We start from the raw sequence: 20,177 nt of genomic DNA on the forward strand, positions 1-20,177 counted from the left end.
CCACTGTTGTTTGTGATATACATAAATGATTTGGAGGAAAGTATAGGTGGTCTGATTAGCAAGTTTGCAGATGACACTAAGATTGCTGGAGTAGCAGATACTGAAGGGGACTGTCAGAGAATACAGCAGAATATAGATAGACTGGAGAGTTGGGCAGAGAAATGGCAGATGGAGTTCAATCAGGGCAAATGCGAGGTGATGCATTTTGGAAAATCCAATTCAAGAGTGAACTATACAGTAAATGGAAAAGTCCTGGGGAAAATTGATGTACAGAGAGATTTGGGTGTTCAGGTCTATTGTTCCCTGAAGGTGGCAACGCAGGTCAATAGAGTGGTCAAGAAGGCATACGGCATGCTTTCCTTCATCGGACGGGGTATTGAGTACAAGAGTTGGCAGGTCATGTTACAGTTGTATAGGACTTTGGTTCGGCCACATTTGGAATACTGCGTGCAGTTCTGGTCGCCACATTACCAAAAGGATGTGGATGCTTTGGAGAGGGTGCAGAGGAGGTTCACCAGGATGTTGCCTGGTATGGAGGGCGCTAGCTATGAAGAGAGGTTGAGTAGATTAGGATTATTTTCATTAGAAAGATGGAGGTTGAGGGGGGACCTGATTGAGGTGTACAAAATCATGAGAGGTATAGACAGGGTGGATAGCAAGAAGCTTTTTCCCAGAGTGGGGGATTCAATTACAAGGGGACACGAGTTCAAAGTGAAAGGGGAAAAGTTTAGGGGGGATATCCGTGGAAAGTTCTTTACGCGGAGGGTGGTGGGTGCATGGAACGCATTACCAGCGGAGGTGGTAGACGCGGGCACGATAGCGTCTTTTAAGATGTATCTAGACAGATACATGAATGGGCAGGAAGTAAAGAGATACAGACCCTTAGAAAATAGGCGACAGGTTTAGATAGAGGATTTGGATCGGCGTAGGCTTGGAGGGCCGAAGGGCCTGTTCCTGTGCTGTAATTTTCTTTGTTCTTTGTTGTTCTTGTTCTTGACACCATTTGTGGAGAGTGACTGTGAGACATGGGTGTGAGAGGGCAATAGGCTGAGGGTGAATGTGATTGTTGGCTTTTCTGATGGAGATGTGAGGTCCCTGCAGGGAGAGGAATGAGTGGATTTGCAAGGTCTGTTGACCTAAGATCTGCGATGCAGAAGAATGCTGGGCAAGTCAGAATGTGGGTCGGCACCTGAAATTGTTACCTGACAGCACTTACCTGTCATGCCCTCCTGAGGTCCTAGATGCCCTTGGTGCACTCTCTCCAGGTTGGATTGAACACATTTCTGCTGCTGACTTCCTTGGCTACTTCCATGCATGCCTACTTGGTTGGCATGTTGTCCTCTTCCTCCCATTTGTGGGAGAGCTCACCCTCACGGCAGCCCCTCAAAACCTGCAGCAGACCTCCAGGTAAGAGTGAGAGACCCAGGGGTCAGCCTTCCCAGGTCTTCTCTGCATTCCAGTGGTTGCTGCAGCCTGAAAAATCCAAGTGCTGGTGAGCTTTTCTGAAACATGCCATGGTCCCTTTAATTAGAAATCCTTCCTTTGACATAATGGATGTGTCATTCTGCCTTTCCTCCTTAATTGGGCAGGGAGCCTGGAGGCAGGCTGCTAATTGAACAGCCACAAAGCGTGCACATCGAGGGGACTAGCTGAAAATGATCCCGCTGTTGCACCAGGGACTAAGTTGGCAAGATTCACTCAACTTTTCAGGTCAATGACCTTTTATCATTTCTGTTAACTAATTAATTCTGCAGCTTCATCAACCCAAAAAATCCTAAACACCAGCATCTACATAGTCTCCTGGGAGAGGCAAATAAAACCGATGAAAATACAATCCTAGGCCAATTCAGGGAATAAAGGATTCTGGGAATTTTTTTCACTGACCTCAAAGTCAATTCAAACATGTTCCAGAAGACCACAAAGAACGTCAATGATGTCACCCAAAGTCCATCTGATCCTCATGGAGTTGTAAATGTGGATCATATTTGACTAATATAATTGAATAATCTAGCATGATGGATAGTGGAGTCTATATGGAAGTTGTCTTTATGGACTTCCAGAAGGCATTTGGGAAGGTTAAGCATAAAAGATTATTAGCAAAAATGAAAGTGCATGAAATTGAAGATAACTTTATGACTTGGGTTGGTAATTGGTTGCAAGGCAGGAAACAGAGAGTAGGGAGAAAAGGAAACCTCTCCAATTATCTGGATATCACAACTGGTGTTCCCCAGGAAAGGTACTGGGGCTTCAGCTTTTCACCATATATATCCAAGTTTACAGATGACACTTAGTTAGGAGTTGTGTAGATGGGAGTGAGAAGTTACAAAGAGACATAGACAAACTACGTGAAGATATCCAATTTGGATCTGAGAAAGACAAAGCAGAATATTTTCTTTATGGTGAAAGACTAGAAGCTGTGGAGGAGCAAAAGGATTTATGTGTCCATGTACGGAAATCACTAAAAGGGAGTGCACAGATACAGAAGGTTGTCAAAAAGACTAATGGAATGTTGAACTTTATCGCAAGAGCTTTGGTCTACAACATTTGATATGATACCTCAGTTGTACAGAGCTTTGGTCAGATCCTATATGGAATATGGTGTGCCAAGTTTTGTGCACAATATGTCAAGGAAAGTAAATTGGCCTGAAAGGAGGTATAGGGTAGATTCAGCAAATTGATATCAGGTTGATTAAAGTTGGCCTGTATTCTGTTGAGTTTAGAAGTTGGAGGGGATGATCAAAATGAGAAGCTTAAGATTTGAATGGGATTGGGAAATTATTCAGTGCTAGAGTACATCATCTCTCATTGAAGCTAGGCCATTTAGGGGTGGAATCAGGATGATGTTTTTCATATAAACAGTAGTGGGAATCTGGAACTCTGTCCCCCAAAAGTCTGTGGATATGGGGTTGAGTGAAATTTTCAAGACTCAGATTGATAGTGTTTTGTTGGCAAAGGATATGGAGCTACGGCAGTAAAATGGAGTTGAAATACAGATCAGCCATGAACTAACTGAATGGCTAAACAGGCTCTAGGGGCTGAATGGACTACTCCTGCACTTATGTTTTTGATATTACTGCATGTGTACTCTTGCATATTTACTTCAAATATTTTCATTTTCCAATAAAACAGTTTTTACGATTGCTACAATTTTTCTGTTGGTAAATGATTTATATGGATGGACACCACATAGACTGAGCTCACCACCACCTTCTCAAGGGCAATTATGTATAGGCAACAAATTCTGGCCTTGCCAGCTACCCCCATATCACATGAAAACGATTAAAAAAATCACAATAGCTGTTTGTTTCAGACATTTACAAATCAGTTTGTTCCAAATGGCTTTTACTGCGCATCAACTAAATATCGAAGAAAAAACTACACAATGAAGAGCCTTTCTTCTATAGACAACTTGGTGGCATCGTATATTTTTGCATTCATGCTTTCAATTCACAAATCCCTACTTCTTACATTAAAACAGTGACTACATTTCAAAAGTACTTAATTGACTGCAAAGTACTTTGGGGTATCCTGTAATTGTGAAAGGTGCTCGATGAATGAGAGTTCTTTCATTCTTTTATTTAATTTTGCTCTATATCAGATTGTCAACCAAAGATTAAATGACTCCAAACTGAGGGATGGAACATCAGAGGGTGAGTCAATCAAGGCAGCTTCAGGAGGCACACACATAGTTGCTAAGAGCACCATTGGCAGAGCTCAAAGAATAGGTTGCTACCCACAGTGCTGTTAGGAAGGGAGTTCCAGGATTTTGACCCAGCGACAGTGAAGGAACGGCGATATAGTTCCAAGTCAGGATGGTGTGTGACTTGGACGGGAACTTGCAGGTGGTGGTGTTCCCATGCATTTGCTGCACTTGTCCTTCTAGTTGGTAGAGCTCGCGGATTTGGAAGGTGCAGTCTAAGGAGCCTTGGTGCATTGCTGCAGTGCATCTTGTAGATGGTACACACTGCTGCCACTGTGCGTCGGTGGTGGAGGGAGTGAATGTATGTAGGTGGGGTGCCAATCAAGCGGGCTGCTTTGTCCTGGATGGTGTCGAGCTTCTTGAGTGTTGTTGGAGCTGCACCCATTCCAGGCAAGTGGAGAGTATTCCATCACACTCCTGACTTGTGCCTTGTAGATGGTGGACAGGCTTTGGGGAGTCAGGAGGTGAGTTACTCACCTCAGGATTCCTAGCCTCTGAACTGCTCATGTAGCCACGGTATTTATATGGCTACTCCAGTTCAGTTTCTGGTCAATGGTAGCTCCTAGGATGTTGATAGTGGGGGATTCAGCGATGGTAATGCTGTTGAATGTCAAGGGGAGATGGTTAGATTCTCTCTTGTTTGGAGATGGTCATTGCCTGGCACTTGTGTGGCGCGAATGTTACTTGCCACTTATCAGCCCAAGCCTGGATATTGTCCAGGTCTTGCTGCATTTCTACACGGAGTGCTTCAGTATCCGAGGAGTCACGAATGGTGCTGAACATTGTGCAATCATCGGCGAACATCCCCACTTCTGACCTTATGATTGAAGGAAGGTAATTGATGAAGCAGCTGAAGATGGTTGGGCCTAGGACACTACCCTGAGGAACTCCTGTAGTGATGTCCTGGAGCTCAGATGATTGACCTCCAACAACCACAACCATCTTCCTTTGCGCTAGGTATGACTCCAGCCAGCGGAGGGTTTTCCCCGTTTCCCATTGACCTCAGTTTTGCTAGGGCTCCTTGATGCCATACTCAGTCAAATGCTGCCTTGATGTCAAGGGCAGTCACACCCACCTCACCTTTTGAGTTCAGCTCTTTTGTCCATGTTTGAACCAAGGCTGTAATGAGGTCAGGAGCTGAGTGGCCCTGGCGGAACCCAAACTGACTGTCACTGAGCAGGTTATTGCTAAGCAACTGCTGCTTGATGGCACTGTTGATGACACCTTCCATCACTTTACTGATGATTGAGAGTAGGCTGATGGGGCGGTAATTGGACGAGTTGGACTTGTCCTGCTTTTTGTGTACAGGACATACCTGGGCAACTTTCCACATTGCAGGGTAGATGCCAGTGTTGTAGCTGTACTGGAACAGCTTGGATAGGGGCGCGGCAAGTTCTGGAGCACAGGTCTTCAGTACTATTGCCGGAATATTGTCAGGGCTACGGTTGGATTTTTACAACAATCGACAATGTTTTCATGGCCATCATTAGACTAGCTTTTAATTCCAGATTCATTAATTGAATTCAAATTCCACCTTCTGCTGTGGTGGGATTTGAACCCATGTCCCTAGAGCAATACCCTGGCTCTCTGGGTTACTAGTCCAGTGACAATACCACTATGCCACCGCCTCCCCTTACTGATGAAGGTTTGGATCTTCTGTTAGAATTCTTGAAATTTACAAGAAAGATGACCCATTGAATGTGTTTGAGGCATGGTCCGACTTTGATAGATTTCGGAAAACAGATTGTTATTCAATGGAAAAATATATCATGGATATTAAAAGACTATGTAGAAGATTGAGAAAATTCAATTTGTAGATCCCTGGTTCAGTGCTAGCATTTAAATTGCTGGATTGTGCTAGGGTGCAACATATGGACAGGATCCTGGTTCTAACTGGGGTTTGCTTCTTGGCAAAAGACTCCCTGTTAGATCAGATGTCTGCTGCCTTAAATAAATTCCTTGGGAAACAATCATTTCCTGTAGTCCTGACAGAACAAATGGGGCATTCTGTGGTGACACAAGGAATGGAGGACTCAATCCTTACTGGATTTTGAAATAGTCCAGATACTGGGCACGTAAGAACACAAGAAATAGGAGCATAAGTAGACCATATGGCCCATCGAGCCTGCTGCACCATTCAATACAATCATGGCTGACGCATGCATTAGTACAATGGAAATGTTAAAGACAGGAGGAATGAGGATGAAAGCAACTTTAGCAGGGCAGACTATTAGTGGAAGACAGAATTGGAACAGCAATCATAGGCGAATGAATCCAAGGAATGCCCAAGGAATAGTTAATAGATGCTTCAGGTGTGACTCAAAGTATCATTACACAATGAACAGCCCAAAGCAGTAGGGAAGAGTCCTCAAAATAATGCACGACACTGAGAATTCTGAGGCAGAAGAGGAAGATACTGATGAATCTGAACGAATTGTATTAGTCACAAGGAGTTTTAATCTTATAATGAATGTGCTAGTTGTGGATTCATTCAACTGTGCTGTATTTGATGGTGCTTGCACATCAACAGTATGTGGAACAGATTGGTTACAATGTTATCTGGATTTACTCAGTAGTGAGGATCGTTACACAGACAATTTGCTCACCCTTCTTGTCAAAGATTTAAAACCTGGCTAAAGGTGCAGGTGTGTTTGTTGAAGAGTATATGAGGATAGTAGAAGAGATTAGTAAAAAGTGTGAAATCTGTAAAAAGTATCAGAGGATACCATCACATCCTATTGTTCGCCTTCTATTGGCACATAACTTTAATGAGGTAGTTGCCATGGATTTAAAGGTATGGGACAGAGACAAGAATATTTTCATTCTACACTTTATAGATCTAGCAACTGGATTAAGTATTTCAACAATAATAAATAGCAAGAACAAAAGGGTGATTATAGATAAAATTATGGAGAAATGAATAGGGACCGGACTTGGAGCACCAGCTAAGTTTCTGACTGATAATGGAGGAAAATTTGGCAATGATGAGTTCAGGGACATGTGTGAAAACATGAACGTTATGGTTATGAGTACTGCAGCTAAAAGTCCTTTTAGCAAAGGACTCTGTGAAAGGAAACACACAGTGATTTATGAAATACTGCATAAAATCTTAGCTGATCAACCAAACTGCAAGTTGACAACCGCCCTGGCATGGGCAGTTCATGCGAAGAATTCACTTCAGATGGTTGGGGGAATATAGTCCCTATCAATTGGTCTATGGGCGGAATCCCAAATTGCCTTCTGTACTGTACGACAGTAGGTACTCTAGAAGGTACTACAATTAGTTCAATTTGTTCTGCATATTTGAATGCTTTGCATCGGTAAATGAGATGCTGTTCCTCGAGCTGGCGTTGATGTTCACTGGAACACTGCAGCAATCCCAGGACAGAGATTTGAGCATGAGAGCAGGGGGGAGTGTTGAAATGGCAAGCAACCGGAAGCTCAGGGTCCTGCTTGCGGACTGAGCCGAGGTGTTCCGCAAAGCAGTCACCCAGTCTGCGTTTGGTCTCCCCAATGTAGAGGAGACCACATTGTGTGCAGCGAATACAGTATACAGTACAAGTAAATCGCTGCTTCACCTGAAAGGAGTGTTTGGGGCCTGGGATAGTGAGAAGAGAGGAGGTAAATGGGCGATTGCAGGGGAAGGTACCATGGGAAGGGGATGAGGTGGTGGAGGTAATGGAGGAGTGGATCAGGGTGTCACGGAGGGAATGATCCCTTTGGAATGCTGACGGGAAGGGAGGGAAAGATGCGTTTGGTAGTGGCATCACGCTGGAGGTGGCGGAAATGGCGGAGGATGATCCTTTGGATATGGAGGCTGATAGGGTGGAAAGTGAGGACAAGGGGAACCCTGTCACGATTCTGGGAGGGAGGGGAAAGGGCGAGGGTAGAGGTGCGGGAAATGGGCTGGACACGGTTGAGGGCCACTGTGGTTGGTGAGGATAAGGTCAGGTAGGTTTTTCCCTTGTGTTGGTTCTTTCACCACTGCAGTAAGCCCAGTCTGGCAGCTATGTCCTTCAGGACCCAGCCAGCTCGGTCAGTAGTTATGCTACCGAGCAACTCTTGATGGACATTGAAGTCCCCCAACACTGAGTAAGTTCTGTGCCCGTTCTGTGTTCAGTTAATGATGTTTTATGTGAAGAATAAAAAAGGTATATTTGTTTCATTTATCATTTTTAAAATTTAATATGAGATTTATTTAAATGAACTTTGTGTAGTAATTATTCACATTATAAAGATGTTTTGCAAAAATAGAGAATCATGAAGTTGCAGAGAATTATCTTAATCACCATCTTCAATGTTAAATACACTAAAACTATGAAATAATGCTCAAGCACAATAATGGTGTATAAATTAAAATTTCACAAAAGAATCAACTTAATTATGGACATCAGCACTGAAAATGGCTAACTTGAAAATGTTATCTCACATTTTGTTTTATGCCTTATAGTTTCCAAGCTGCAAACCAGGATTTGACCCTTATTCTAATGATCCCTGGGAAGTTCGTCAGAGGACTCTCAAACACTTCCAGCAAGCTGCACGAAAGGTACAAAATCATATCAAAATACAGCAATTAATAAATTTCCATAATAGCTTTTCTCAGAAAATAGAAAAATGATGTTCTAATAGAAAGGTACTGATGAATTGTATTGTAATTTTTTCTTATTATTTTTACTATTACTAGTTTGCTTTATGGCCACAGCTGGGTAACTGTAATAAGGCAGGAACTCCGAGGACATAAGAACTTCTGGTAATTGCAAGGCTAGCTTTAATTGTTGCCTTAAAAAATCATAATTGACCCTATATGAACCAGATAGCAGTATCTATAGTCCACAGGAGCATAAATTTCCCAACTGAGGCTCTGATCGAGCAATCATTGTAACCTATTAGTGTGCTGGCTGCATCTGTTTATGAGTCATTCATTTACATGAAATGGGTGACTTCATGGTCCATGTTGGGCTTCAGGATTGGAGTCCACTGGAGAAATGGGAATTGCCTGTAAGCAGCTCTTAAAGGGCTGTTTACGAGTGTTTTTTCTCCTGTGAGGGACTGCTTGTGAGAAGTAAAGGGCAAATTTTATAGGAAGGAGTATTTGGCCACATTTGCAGGTAAAAATGTTGGTAACAATTACAAAGGCGACTAGTATTTTTAATGCCTTTGTAATGGTTATTTGTGTAATAAAAATGACTGGAAAATCCAGTTGCCTGCACAATAAATTTAAAGGCAGGAAACTGATATTTGGGCAACACCCCAATCGCTTGTGTTAATGGCTGGTGAAGTGGAAATATTGTAAAATGAGGTGGTAGCAGGAAGTGTTACCCTCCGTTCCATTGCAAGGTATCCTCCCCAGTATTTTTTCAGTGAGAACCCCATATAACATGGCTCTTTGAGGGAAAAAGAGAGGGACCAATGCTAGGACGCTAGGCAGGTCAGGCGATATCAGGGCAGACGACACCCACTTGTTAGTACCTCCATCGCTGTTTACAAGCAGAAGTGCATCTACTTGGCAATGACCATGCAATACTGTCTATACAGCTCTGGGTCAGCACAGCCAGAAGCAGAGCTGTGCCATCTGCAGTTAATGTGTACCATAGAACTGACACTGCCTATGGCAGTATGGTTAGCTGTACTTTCATGTCCTATTACTCTGCTTAATTCCAGGCATACTGCACTGTTGGCTGGTGAGGTGGCTGCCATGAGATGACAAGCAAGGCTACTGTCCTTGTGACTGTCTCATTCTGCACCACCTCTGATTTGCTAGCCCATGCCGAACAGCCCGTGAGTGGCTTGCTAGGCTAATCAGAGGGTGGTTAAGAGTCAACCACATTGTTGTGGGTCTAGAATCACACATAATCCTGACAGATAATGATGGCAGATTTTCTTCCCTGAAGGACATGAGTGAATCAGATGTTTTTTAATGAAAATCCAGTAGTTTCATGGTCAACATTGCTAATGCTAGCTTTTAATTCCAGATTTTATTTAAAATAATTGAATATAAATTTTCCAGCTGCCATGATGCGATCTAAACTCATGTCTCTGGATCATTAGTTCAAGCCTCTGGATTACTATGCTCCTGTACCCCTGTATAAATGATGATATGATGGGGTACACTCTCTGATAACATGAGATCATAAGAAATAGGAGCAGGAGTAAGCCATTCAGCCCCTCGAGCCTGCTCCGCCATTCAATAAGATCATGGCTGATCTGATTGTGCCTGGTTGTTGCTATTACAGAGACTAGGTTGAGGGAAGGACAGGATTGGCAGCTAAATGCTCCAGGATTTAGAAGCTTCAGGCGGGATAGAGGGGGATGTAAAAGGGGTGGGGGAGTTGCATTACTGGTTAAGGAGAATGTCACAGCTGTACTGCGGGAGGACACCTCGGAAGGGTCATGCAGCGAGGCAATATGGGTGGAGCTCAGGAATAGGAAAGGTGCAGTCACGATGTTGGGGGTTTACTACAGACCTCCCAACAGCCAGCAAGAGGTAGAGGAGCAGATATGTAGACAGATTTTGGAAAGATGTAAAGGTAACAGGGTTGTAGTGGTGGGTGATTTTAACTTCCCCTATATTGACTGGGACTCACTTAGTGCTAGGGGCTTTGATGGGGCAGAATTTGTAAGGAGCATCCAGGAGGGCTTCTTGAAACAATATGCAGATAGTCCAACGAGGGATGGGGCCATACTGGACCTGGTATTGGGGAATGAGCCTGGCCAGGTGGTCGAAGTTTCAGTAGGGGAGCATTTCGGGAACAGTGACTATAATTCCATAAGTTTTAAGGTACTTGTGGATAAGGATAAGAGTAGTCCTCGGGTGAAGGTGTTAAATTGGGGGAAGGCTAATTATAACAATATTAGGCAGGAACTGAAGAATTTAGATTGGGGGAGGCTGTTTGAGGGTAAATCAACATCTGACATGTGGGAGTCTTTCAAATGTCAGTTGATTAGAATCCAGGACCAGCATGTTCCTGTGAGGAAGAAGGATAAGTTTGGCAAGTTTCGGGAACCTTGGATAACGCGGGATATTGTGAGCCTTGTCAAAAAGGAAAAGGAAGCATTCGTAAAGGCTGGAAGGCTAGGAACAGACGAATCCCTTGAGGAATATAAAGACAGTAGGAAGGAACTTAAGCAAGGAGTCAGGAGGGTTAAAAGGGGTCATGAAAAGTCATTGGCAAACAGGATTAAGGAAAATCCCAAGGCTTTTTATACGTATATAAAGAGCAAGAGGGTAACCAGGGAAAGGGTTGGCCCACTCAAGGACAGAGAAGGGAATCTATGTGTGGAGCCAGAGGAAATGGGCGAGGTACTAAATGAGTACTTTGCATCAGTATTCACCAAGGAGAAGGACTTGGTGGATGATGAGCCTAGGGAAGGGAGTGTAGATAGTCTCAGTCATCTCATTATCGAAAAGGAGGAGGTGTTGGGTGTCTTGCAAAGCATTAAGGTAGATAAGTCCCCAGGGCCTGATGAGATCTACCCCAGAATACTGAGGGAGGCAAGGGAAGAAATTGCTGGGGCCTTGACAGAAATATTTGCATCCTCATTGGATACAGGTGAGGTCCCAGAGGACTGGAGAATGGCCAATGTTGTTCCTTTGTTTAAGAAGGGTGGCAAGGATAATCCAGGAAATTATAGGCGGGTGAGCCTTACGTCAGTGGTAGGGAAATTATCAGAGAGGATTCTTCGGGACAGGATTTACTCCCATTTGGAAATAAATGGATTTATTAGCAAGAGGCAGCATGGGTTTGTGAAGGGGAGGTCGTGTCTCACTAATTTGATTGAGTTTTATGAGGAAGTGACGAAGATGATTGATGAAGGAAGGGCAGTGGATGTTATCTATATGGACTTCAGTAAAGCCTTTGACAAGGTCCCTCATGATAGACTGGTACAAAAGGTGAAGTTACACGGGATCAGAGGGGAGCTGGCAAGATGGATACAGAACTGGCTCGGTTATAGAAGACAGAGGGTAGCAGTGGAAGGGTGCTTTTCTGAATGGAGGGCTGTGACTCGTGGTGTTCCGCAGGGATCAGTGCTGGGACCTTTGCTGTTTGTAGTATATATAAATGATTTGGAGGAAAATGTCGCTGGTCTGATTAGTAAGTTTGCGGATGACACAAAGGTTGGTGGAGTTGCGGACAGTGATGAGGATTGTCAGCAGGATATAAATCGGTTGGAGACTTGGGCGGAGAAATGGCAGATGGAGTTTAATCCGAACAAATGTGAGGTAATGCATTTTAGAAGGTCTAATGCAGGTGGGAAGTATACAGTAAATGGCAGAACCCTTAGGAGTATTGACAAGCAGAGAGATCTGGGCGTACAGGTCCACAGGTCACTGAAAGTGGCAACGCAGGTGGATAAGGTAGTCAAGAAGGCATACGGCATGCTTGCCTTCATCGGTCGGGGCATAGAGTATAATAATTGGCAAGTCATGCTGCAGCTGTACAGAACTTTAGTTAGGCCACACTTAGAATATTGTGTGCAATTCTGGTCGCCACACTACCAGAAGGACGTGGAGGCTTTGGCGAGGGTACAGAAGAGGTTTACCAGGATGTGGCCTGGTTTGGAGGGCGTTAGCTATGAGGAGAGGTTGGATAGACTCGGATTGTTTTCACTGGAACGACGGAGGTGGAGGGGTGACATGATAGAGGTTTACAAAGTTATGAGCGGCATGGACAGAGTGGATAGTCAGAAGCTTTTTCCCAGGGTGGAAGAGTCAGTTACTAGGGGACATAGATTTAAGGTGAGAGGGGCAAAGTTTAGAGGGGATGTGCGAGGCAAGTTCTTTACACAGAGGGTGGTGAGTGCCTGGAACTTGTTGCCGGGGGAGGTGGTGGAAGCAGGTACCATAGAGACGTTTAAGAGACATCTTGACAAATACATGAATAGGATGGGAATAGAGGGATACGGGCCCCGGAAGTGCAAAAGGTTTTAGTTTAGGCAGGCATCAAGATCGGTGCAGGCTTGGAGGGCCGAATGGCCTGTTCCTGTGCTGGACTGTTCTTTGTTCTTAACTCCATTTTCCTGCCTGCCCCCACCACGCCCCCCCGCCCCCCCCCCCCCCCCCCACACCTTGCCGCGATAACCCTTGACTCTCTTGTAGACCAAAAATCTGCCTTACTGAGCCTTGAATATATTCAATGACCCAGCCTCCAATATTCTCTGGAGAAGAGAATTCCAAAGGTTAACGACCCACTGAGAGAAGAAATCCTTCCTCATTTCCGTTTTAAATGGTGGACCCCTTATTTTGAAACAGTGCCCTCTAGTTCTAGATTCCCCCATTAGGGGAAACATCCTCTTCGCATCTACCCTGTCAAGCCCCCTCAGAATCTTATGTTTCAATCAGATCACCTCTCATTCGTCCAAACTCCAATGAGTATTGGCCCAACCTGCTCAACATTTCCACATAATACAATCCCTTCATCCCAGGAATCAACCTTCCCTGAACTGCTTCCAATGCAATTATGTCCCTCTTTAAGTAAGGAAACCAAAACTATACACAGTACTCTAGGTGCTGTCTCACCAATGCTCTGTACAGTTGTGGCAAGAATTCCCTACCTTTATACACCATCCCCCTTGCAATAAAGGCCAACTTTCCATTTCCCTTCCTAATTAGTTGCTGTACTTGTAAGCTAACTTTTAGTGATTCATGTACAAGAATACCCAGGCCCCTCTGTACCACAAAATTCTGCAGTGTCTCTCCATTTAAACAATATTCTGCTTTTCTATTCTTCCTGACAAAGTGGACAACTTCACATTTTCTCACATTATACTCCATCTGACAAATCTTTGCCCACTCGCTTTATCTATCTATATTCCTTTGCAGATTCTTTGTATTCTCCGAACAACTTGCTTTCCTATCTATCTTTGTATTTGGCTGCAATATACTTGGTCCCTTCATCCAAGCCATTAATATAGATGGCAAATAGTTGAGGCCCCAGCAATGATTCCTGTTGCACTCCACTAGTTACAGTTTGCCAACCTGAAAATGCCCTATTTAGCCAATCCTCTATCCATGCTAATATATTACCCCCAACACCGTGAGCTCTTATCTTGTATAGTAATCTCTTATGTGGCACCTTATCGAATGTCTTTTGGAAATCCAAATACGCTGTATCTACTGATGGGGCTAAGACAACTGCAAGCTTGAAGAAGATGCAAAGCAGGTGTGGAATGTGCCTTTGCAAAGCAGGTGTGGAAAGAGATGCAGTGTTTTATTTAGCTGGAGTACTGTGTACAGTTCTGGGCACCACCCTATAGAAAGGATGTGATTGCACTGGAGAGGGTGCAGAGGAGATTCACCAGGATGTTGCCTGGGCTGGAGCATTTCACCTATGAAGAGAGACTGAAAAGGCTAGGGTTGTTCTCCTTAGAGCAGAGAAGGTTGAGGTATACAAAATTATGAGGGATATTGATAGATTAGATAGGAAGAAATCTTTTCCCTTCGTGGAGCGGTCAATAACCAGGGTGCATAGATTTAAAGGTAAGGGGCAGGAGGTTTAGAGGGGATTTGAGGAAAATTTTTTTTACCCAGATGGTGTTTGGAATCTGGAACACACTGCCTGAAGAGGTTGTAGAAGCAGGAGCCATCACAACATTTAAGAAGTATTTAGATGAGCACTTGAAACACCATTGCATACAAGGCTACGGGCCAAGTGCTGGGAAAATGGGGTTAGAATAGGGAGGTGCTTGATGGCCTGCACAGACACGATGGGCCTATTTCTGTGCTGTATGACTCTTTGGTTGGTTCCCCTTTATTTACCCTGCTTGTTACATCCTCAAAGAACTCTGATAAACTTGTCAAACATGATTTCCCTTTCATAAAACCATGTTGACTCTGCTTGGTTGCATTATGATTTTCTAAATGTCTTGCTACTACTTCTTTAATGATGGATTCCAGCATTTCCCTAATGACATATGAAAATACAAATTAGGAGCAGGAGCAGGAGTAGGCCACTCGGCCCTTCGAGTCTGCTCCGTCATTCAATAAGTTCATGGCTGAACTGATTACTCCACATTTCCACCTACCCCGATAACCTTCGACCCCCTTGCTTATCAAGAATCTATCTACCTCTGCCTTAAAAATATTCAAAGACTCTGCTTCCACCGCCTTTTGAGGAAGAGAATTCCAAAGACTCACGACCCTCTGACAGAAAAAATTTCTCCTCATCTCTGTTTTAAATGGGTGACCCCTTATTTTTAAACAGTGACCCCTAGTTCTGGATTCTCCCACCAGGGGAAATATCCTTTCCACATCTAGCCTGTCAAGACCCCTCAGGATCTTATATGTTTTAATCAAGTCACCTCTTACTCTTCTAAATGTAGATGTCGGCTAACTGGCCTGTTGTTTCCTGCTTTCTGTCTCCCTCCTCTCTTCAATAGGAGCATTAGATTTGCGGTTTTCCAAACCGCTGGGACCTTTCCTGAATCTGGGGTATTTTGAAAGATTACAACCTATGCATCCACAATCTCTGCAACCACTTCTTTTAAAACCCTAAGATGTAGGCCATCAGGTCCAGGGGACCTGTCAGCCTTTAGTCCCATTAGTTTTCAAAGTACCTTTTCTCTGGTGATCGATATTGTTTCAAATTCTGCCCTCACTTTTGCCCCATAATTTTCTATCATTATTGGGATACTTTTAATGTCTTCTACTGTGAAGACAGATGCAAAATATTTGTTCAAAGTCTCTGCCATTTCCTTGTTTCCCATTATTAATTCCCCAGTCTCACCCTCTAAGGGACCATGCTTACTTTAGCTACTCTTTTCCTTCATATATACTTGTACAAGGTTTTACTATCTGTTTTATATTTCTTGCTGGTTTACTCTCATACCCTAATTTCTCCCTCTTTATTATTTTTTAACCATCCTTTGCTGATTTCTAAAATGTTTCCAATCTTCTGGCCTACCACTAATCTTTGCAGTATTGTACACCTTTTCTTTCAATTTGATACCATCCTTAACTTGCTTCGTTAGCCACAAATGGTGCATTCTTCTCATAGAGTCTTTCTTTCTCAATAGAATTTTTTTGTTGAGAGTTATGAAATATCTGCCACAGATTCTCTGCTGTATTACCTTTTTACCCTATTTTCCCAGTCCACTTTAGCCAATTCTGTCTTCATAAACTTAAATAAAGGCAATTGAAAAGGTAATACACTAGTTTCAGACCCAAATTTCTGACCCTGAAACTGAATGTGAAATTCTAACATGTTATGATCACTCTTGCCTAGACTATCCTTTACTACAGGATCATTAATTAATCCTGTCTCATTACACATTAACAGGTCTAAAATAGCCTGCTCCCTGGTTGGTTCCAGAATGTATTGTTCTAAGAAACTGTCCTGAATACACTCCATAAACTCATCCTTCAGGCTACCTTTGTCAATTGATTTGTTCAATCGATATGAAGGTTAAAAACACCCACAAATATTGCAGTACCTTTCTTACAAGCCCTCATTATTTCTTATTTGGTTGTAAGGGTATCCACTAAAATGAAACACATTAATATATTTGCACTTTTTGTTTCAGAGTGATGAATGATTTTGTACAATGATTCTCAGACTAGTTTGGGTAGGGCCCCAATTTCTCAAATAGTTTCTGGTTAGGTCACACAAAATGGTTCGTAACTTGTTGCAACTGGCCAGCTTTAGATACTGGTACAGATAAATCTGCAGACCTCCCATCTAACTATGTTTTTCATTTCCTCTTCCTCTCTACTTTTTCTGTTCCCCACTTCTGTTACTCTCTTCATTCATTTCTGCTCCTCTGTTAACTTCTTTTCTTTCTCCTCCTCTACTGCCAGCTAGAGGACAATGCTGGGAGTAGCTCTACTTCCTTAAGACCTGAAATATTATACTGGTGCCTTCTGTCTCACTATGATCACTGGTATGTGACCTACCTGGGGATGTCTCCTGTCCCACTAGGAGTAGTACGTTGAGTACCTACTGATTTAAAGATGATAAATGTTAAACATATGCACTGATAATAATTAGGTTATGACTGCATTGTCTACTGTATGTCCAGCTCATCCATGACTGGTAGAGGCTGGGCTGCATTGAGGGCAGTCTCAATGACAACATTCTCCCTGGAGTACAGTTCTAGGTAGTGCTCCACCCAGCGGACCATTTGTTTGCGTTGGTCAGTGATTATGTCCCCTGATTTAGATTTGAGGCGGGCGATCTTCTTGATGGTTGGCCCAAGGGCTCTGTTAATGCCATCATACATTCCTCTGATGTTTCCGGTGTCTGAGGCCAGCTGAATATGACTGCATTGGTGTTGCCAGTAGTCGTTTGCGCAGCGCCTGGCTGTTCTTTGTGCAGTGCTTCTGGCTGCTTTAAGAGCTATGGATGTTAACTCGTTGGGGGCTTTCTTGTAGTTCAACAGTGCAATGCGCTAAGCAGCTATGACAGGTTCCAGCTCTTCATTATGAGATTGAAACCAGTCTGCATTTCTCTTTGCACTTTTGCCGTAGGTGGTCAAAGCTGACTCACAGATGGCGTCTCTGATGTGGGCCCACTTGGTCTCAGCATCCCCTGTGGGAGTGTTTTGAAGGGCTGTTACAAGTGAATTTAGAAATTTTTGTAACAGCTGTGGGTGAGAAATTTTGCTTGTGTTGATGCGCGGGTGGCCCTTCTGCTTGGAATGATGCAACTTCTTTGGTCTGAGTCTAACCTTGCTGCACACCAGGGAATGGTCGGTGTCGCAGTCCGCACTGTGGAAGCTGCGTGTGATTTGAATACTGTTTAAGACGGCTCGCCTTGTGACAATGAGGTCTAGCTGGTGCCAACGACGCGATCTTGGGTGCCTCCATGAAACCTGGTGACAGGGTTTAGTGTGAAAGAACGAGTTGGTGATGCAGAGGTTATGATTGGTACACAACTCAAGCAGTCTCTGGCCGTTCTCATTCATCCTTCCAATGCCATAGCGCCCAAGGCAGGAGGGCCATGAGTCATGGTCGGCTCCAACCCTGGCATTAAAGTCCCCCAGCAGGAATAGGTGTTCGGTGTTGGGGATGCTGCTAATGATGTCATGGAGTTCCTCGTAGAACTGGTCTTTAGCTTCAGGTGGGGAGCAGAGTGTTGGAGCATAGATGCTGAGTAGGTGTACTGGACCAGAGGTGGTGAGCAGTCGGATGGACAGTATGCGTTCCGAGCCATTTGAGGGAGGCTCTATCATGCTGAGTAAGGAGTTTCTAATGGCGAAGCCCACTCCATGCTGTCTTGGTTCTTCAGGATCCCTGCCCTGCCAGAAGAAGGTGTAGTCTTGCTCTGCTAGAGATCCACTCGCGGGGAGGCGAGTCTCCTGAAGTGCTGCAATGTCTACATTGAGTCTACTGAGCTCGTTGTTATGATGGCGGTCTTCCCAGAATCGTTGATTTGTGGAAGGTCTTCCGACAGGGCAGGACACATAGTTTGGTGCGGTGTTTCAGTCCACCTTTCGGGCAATGACCCTGAGCTCCAAGCACCCATTGAAGCAGGTAGACTGTGGTGGTACAGAACCTTATTGACCGGGGGGCTGCCCGGTTTGAGGCAGGCGGTAGCTGTCCAGTGAGGTGCGATGACCTCTCCCACTGACAAAGGCAACCCGTGGCTCCCAGTTTCTACGCCAATCTATCTGGACTTATAACCCATAACTGCTGCCTTCCGTGTTGTTTCAGTCGCTGTGAGGCAACTATGGAGTGACCTCTCCATGGCGCATGCCTGGGTGAATTTAAGGAGGTTGAGAGTTGCCCAGTCGTCAAAACCCCCCTCTCGGCCTTTCTGGTGGGATCCAAATGAGTGCAGAGCACAACGTTTGGCACTGGTATGGCTGCAGGAACTGCCGGAAACATGCCAAAGGTGACACATGACCGCCTACAGGGTTCCGCTCTGGATTTTCTGTTAGGGTTTACTCCCTTAGCCTTGGAACTCAGTGATGCCATTGATTCTCTAGCCAGCAGAAAAGCCCCTGGGAAGGACAGCTTTACCCCTGAAATAATCAAGAGTGCCAAGCCTGCTATACTCTCAGCACTACATAAACTGCTATGCCTGTGCTGGGACGAGGGAGCAGTACCCCAGGACATGCGCGATGCCAATATCATCACCCTCTATAAAAACAAAGGTGACCGTGGTGACTGCAACAACTACCGTGGAATCTCCCTGCTCAGCATATTGGGGAAAGTCTTTACTCGAGTCGCTCTAAACAGGCTCCAGAAGCTGGCCGAGCGCGTCTACCCTGAGGCACAGTGTGGCTTTTGTGCAGAGAGATCGACCGTCGACATGCTGTTCTCCCTTCGTCAGATACAGGAGAAATGCCGCGAACAACAGATGCCCCTCTACATTGCTTTCATTGATCTCACCAAAGCCTTTGACCTCGTCAGCAGACGTGGTCTCTTCAGACTACTAGAAAAGATTGGATGTCCACCAAAGCCTTTAGGTATCATCACCTTATTCCATGACAATATGAAAGGCGCAATTCAACATGGTGGCTCCTCATCAGACCCCTTTCCTATCCTGAGTGGCGTGAAACAGGGCTGTGTTCTCGCACCCACACTTTTTGGGATTTTCTTCTCCCTGCTGCTTTCACATGCGTTCAAGTCCTCTGAAGAAGGAATTTTCCTCCACACAAGATCAGGGGGCAGGTTGTTCAACCTTGCCCGTCTAAGAGCGAAGGCCAAAGTACGGAAAATCCTCATCAGGGAACTCCTCTTTGCTGACGATGCTGCTTTAACATCTCACACTGAAGAGTGCATGCAGAGTCTCATCGACAGGTTTGCGGCTGCCTGCAACGAATTTGGCCTAACCGTCAGCCTCAAGAAAACGAACATCATGGGGCAGGACGTCAGAAATGATCCATCCATCAATATTGGCGACCACGCTCTGGAAGTGGTTGAAGATTTCACCTACCTAGGCTCAACTATCACCAGTAACCTGTCTCTGGATGCAGAAATCAACAAGCGCATGGGAAAGGCTTCTACTGCTATGTCCAGACTGGCCAAGAGAGTGTGGGAAAATGGCGCACTGACACGGAACACAAAAATCCGAGTGTATCAAGCCTCTGTCCTCAGTACCTTGCTCTATGGCAGTGAGGCCTGGACAACGTCTGTCAGCCAAGAGCAACGTCTCAATTCATTCCATCTTCGCTGCCTCCGGAGAATACTTGGCATCAGGTGGCAGGACCGTATCTCCAACACAGAAGTCCTCGAGGCGGCCAACATCCCCAGCTTATACACACTACTGAGTCAGCGACGCTTGAGATGGCTTGGCCATGTGAGCCGCATGGAAGATGGCAGGATCCCCAAAGACACATTGTACAGCGAGCTCGCCACTGGTATCAGACCCATCGGCCGTCCATGTCTCTGCTTTAAAGACATCTGCAAACATGACATGAAGTCCTGTGACATTGATCACAAGTTGTGGGAGTCAGTTGCCAGAGCTGGCGGGCAGCCATAAAGGTGGGGCTAAAGTGTGGCGAGTCAAAGAGACTTGGCAGTTGGCAGGAAAAAAGA

At 44.7% G+C, this 20,177-nt stretch overlaps 1 protein-coding gene across 6 annotated transcripts in view; it reads left to right on the forward strand.

Moving 5' to 3' along the window:
• cfap221 (cilia and flagella associated protein 221) overlaps nt 1-20,177 on the forward strand; it is a 295,786-nt gene that overhangs the window by 169,058 nt on the left and 106,551 nt on the right. For all 6 annotated transcript variants that reach the window (XR_010975322.1, XR_010975323.1, XM_068035142.1 and 3 more), the window contains exon 14: nt 8,151-8,246. Coding sequence is in view for 4 of the 6 variants with exons in the window: in XM_068035142.1 (XP_067891243.1) it covers nt 8,151-8,246 (96 nt within the window). In the remaining 2 variants the exon portion in view is untranslated. The remainder of the gene's footprint in view (nt 1-8,150; nt 8,247-20,177) is intronic.

This window comes from Heterodontus francisci, chromosome 7 (assembly GCF_036365525.1).
Source record: "Heterodontus francisci isolate sHetFra1 chromosome 7, sHetFra1.hap1, whole genome shotgun sequence".
Taxonomy (NCBI): Eukaryota; Metazoa; Chordata; class Chondrichthyes; order Heterodontiformes; family Heterodontidae; genus Heterodontus; species Heterodontus francisci.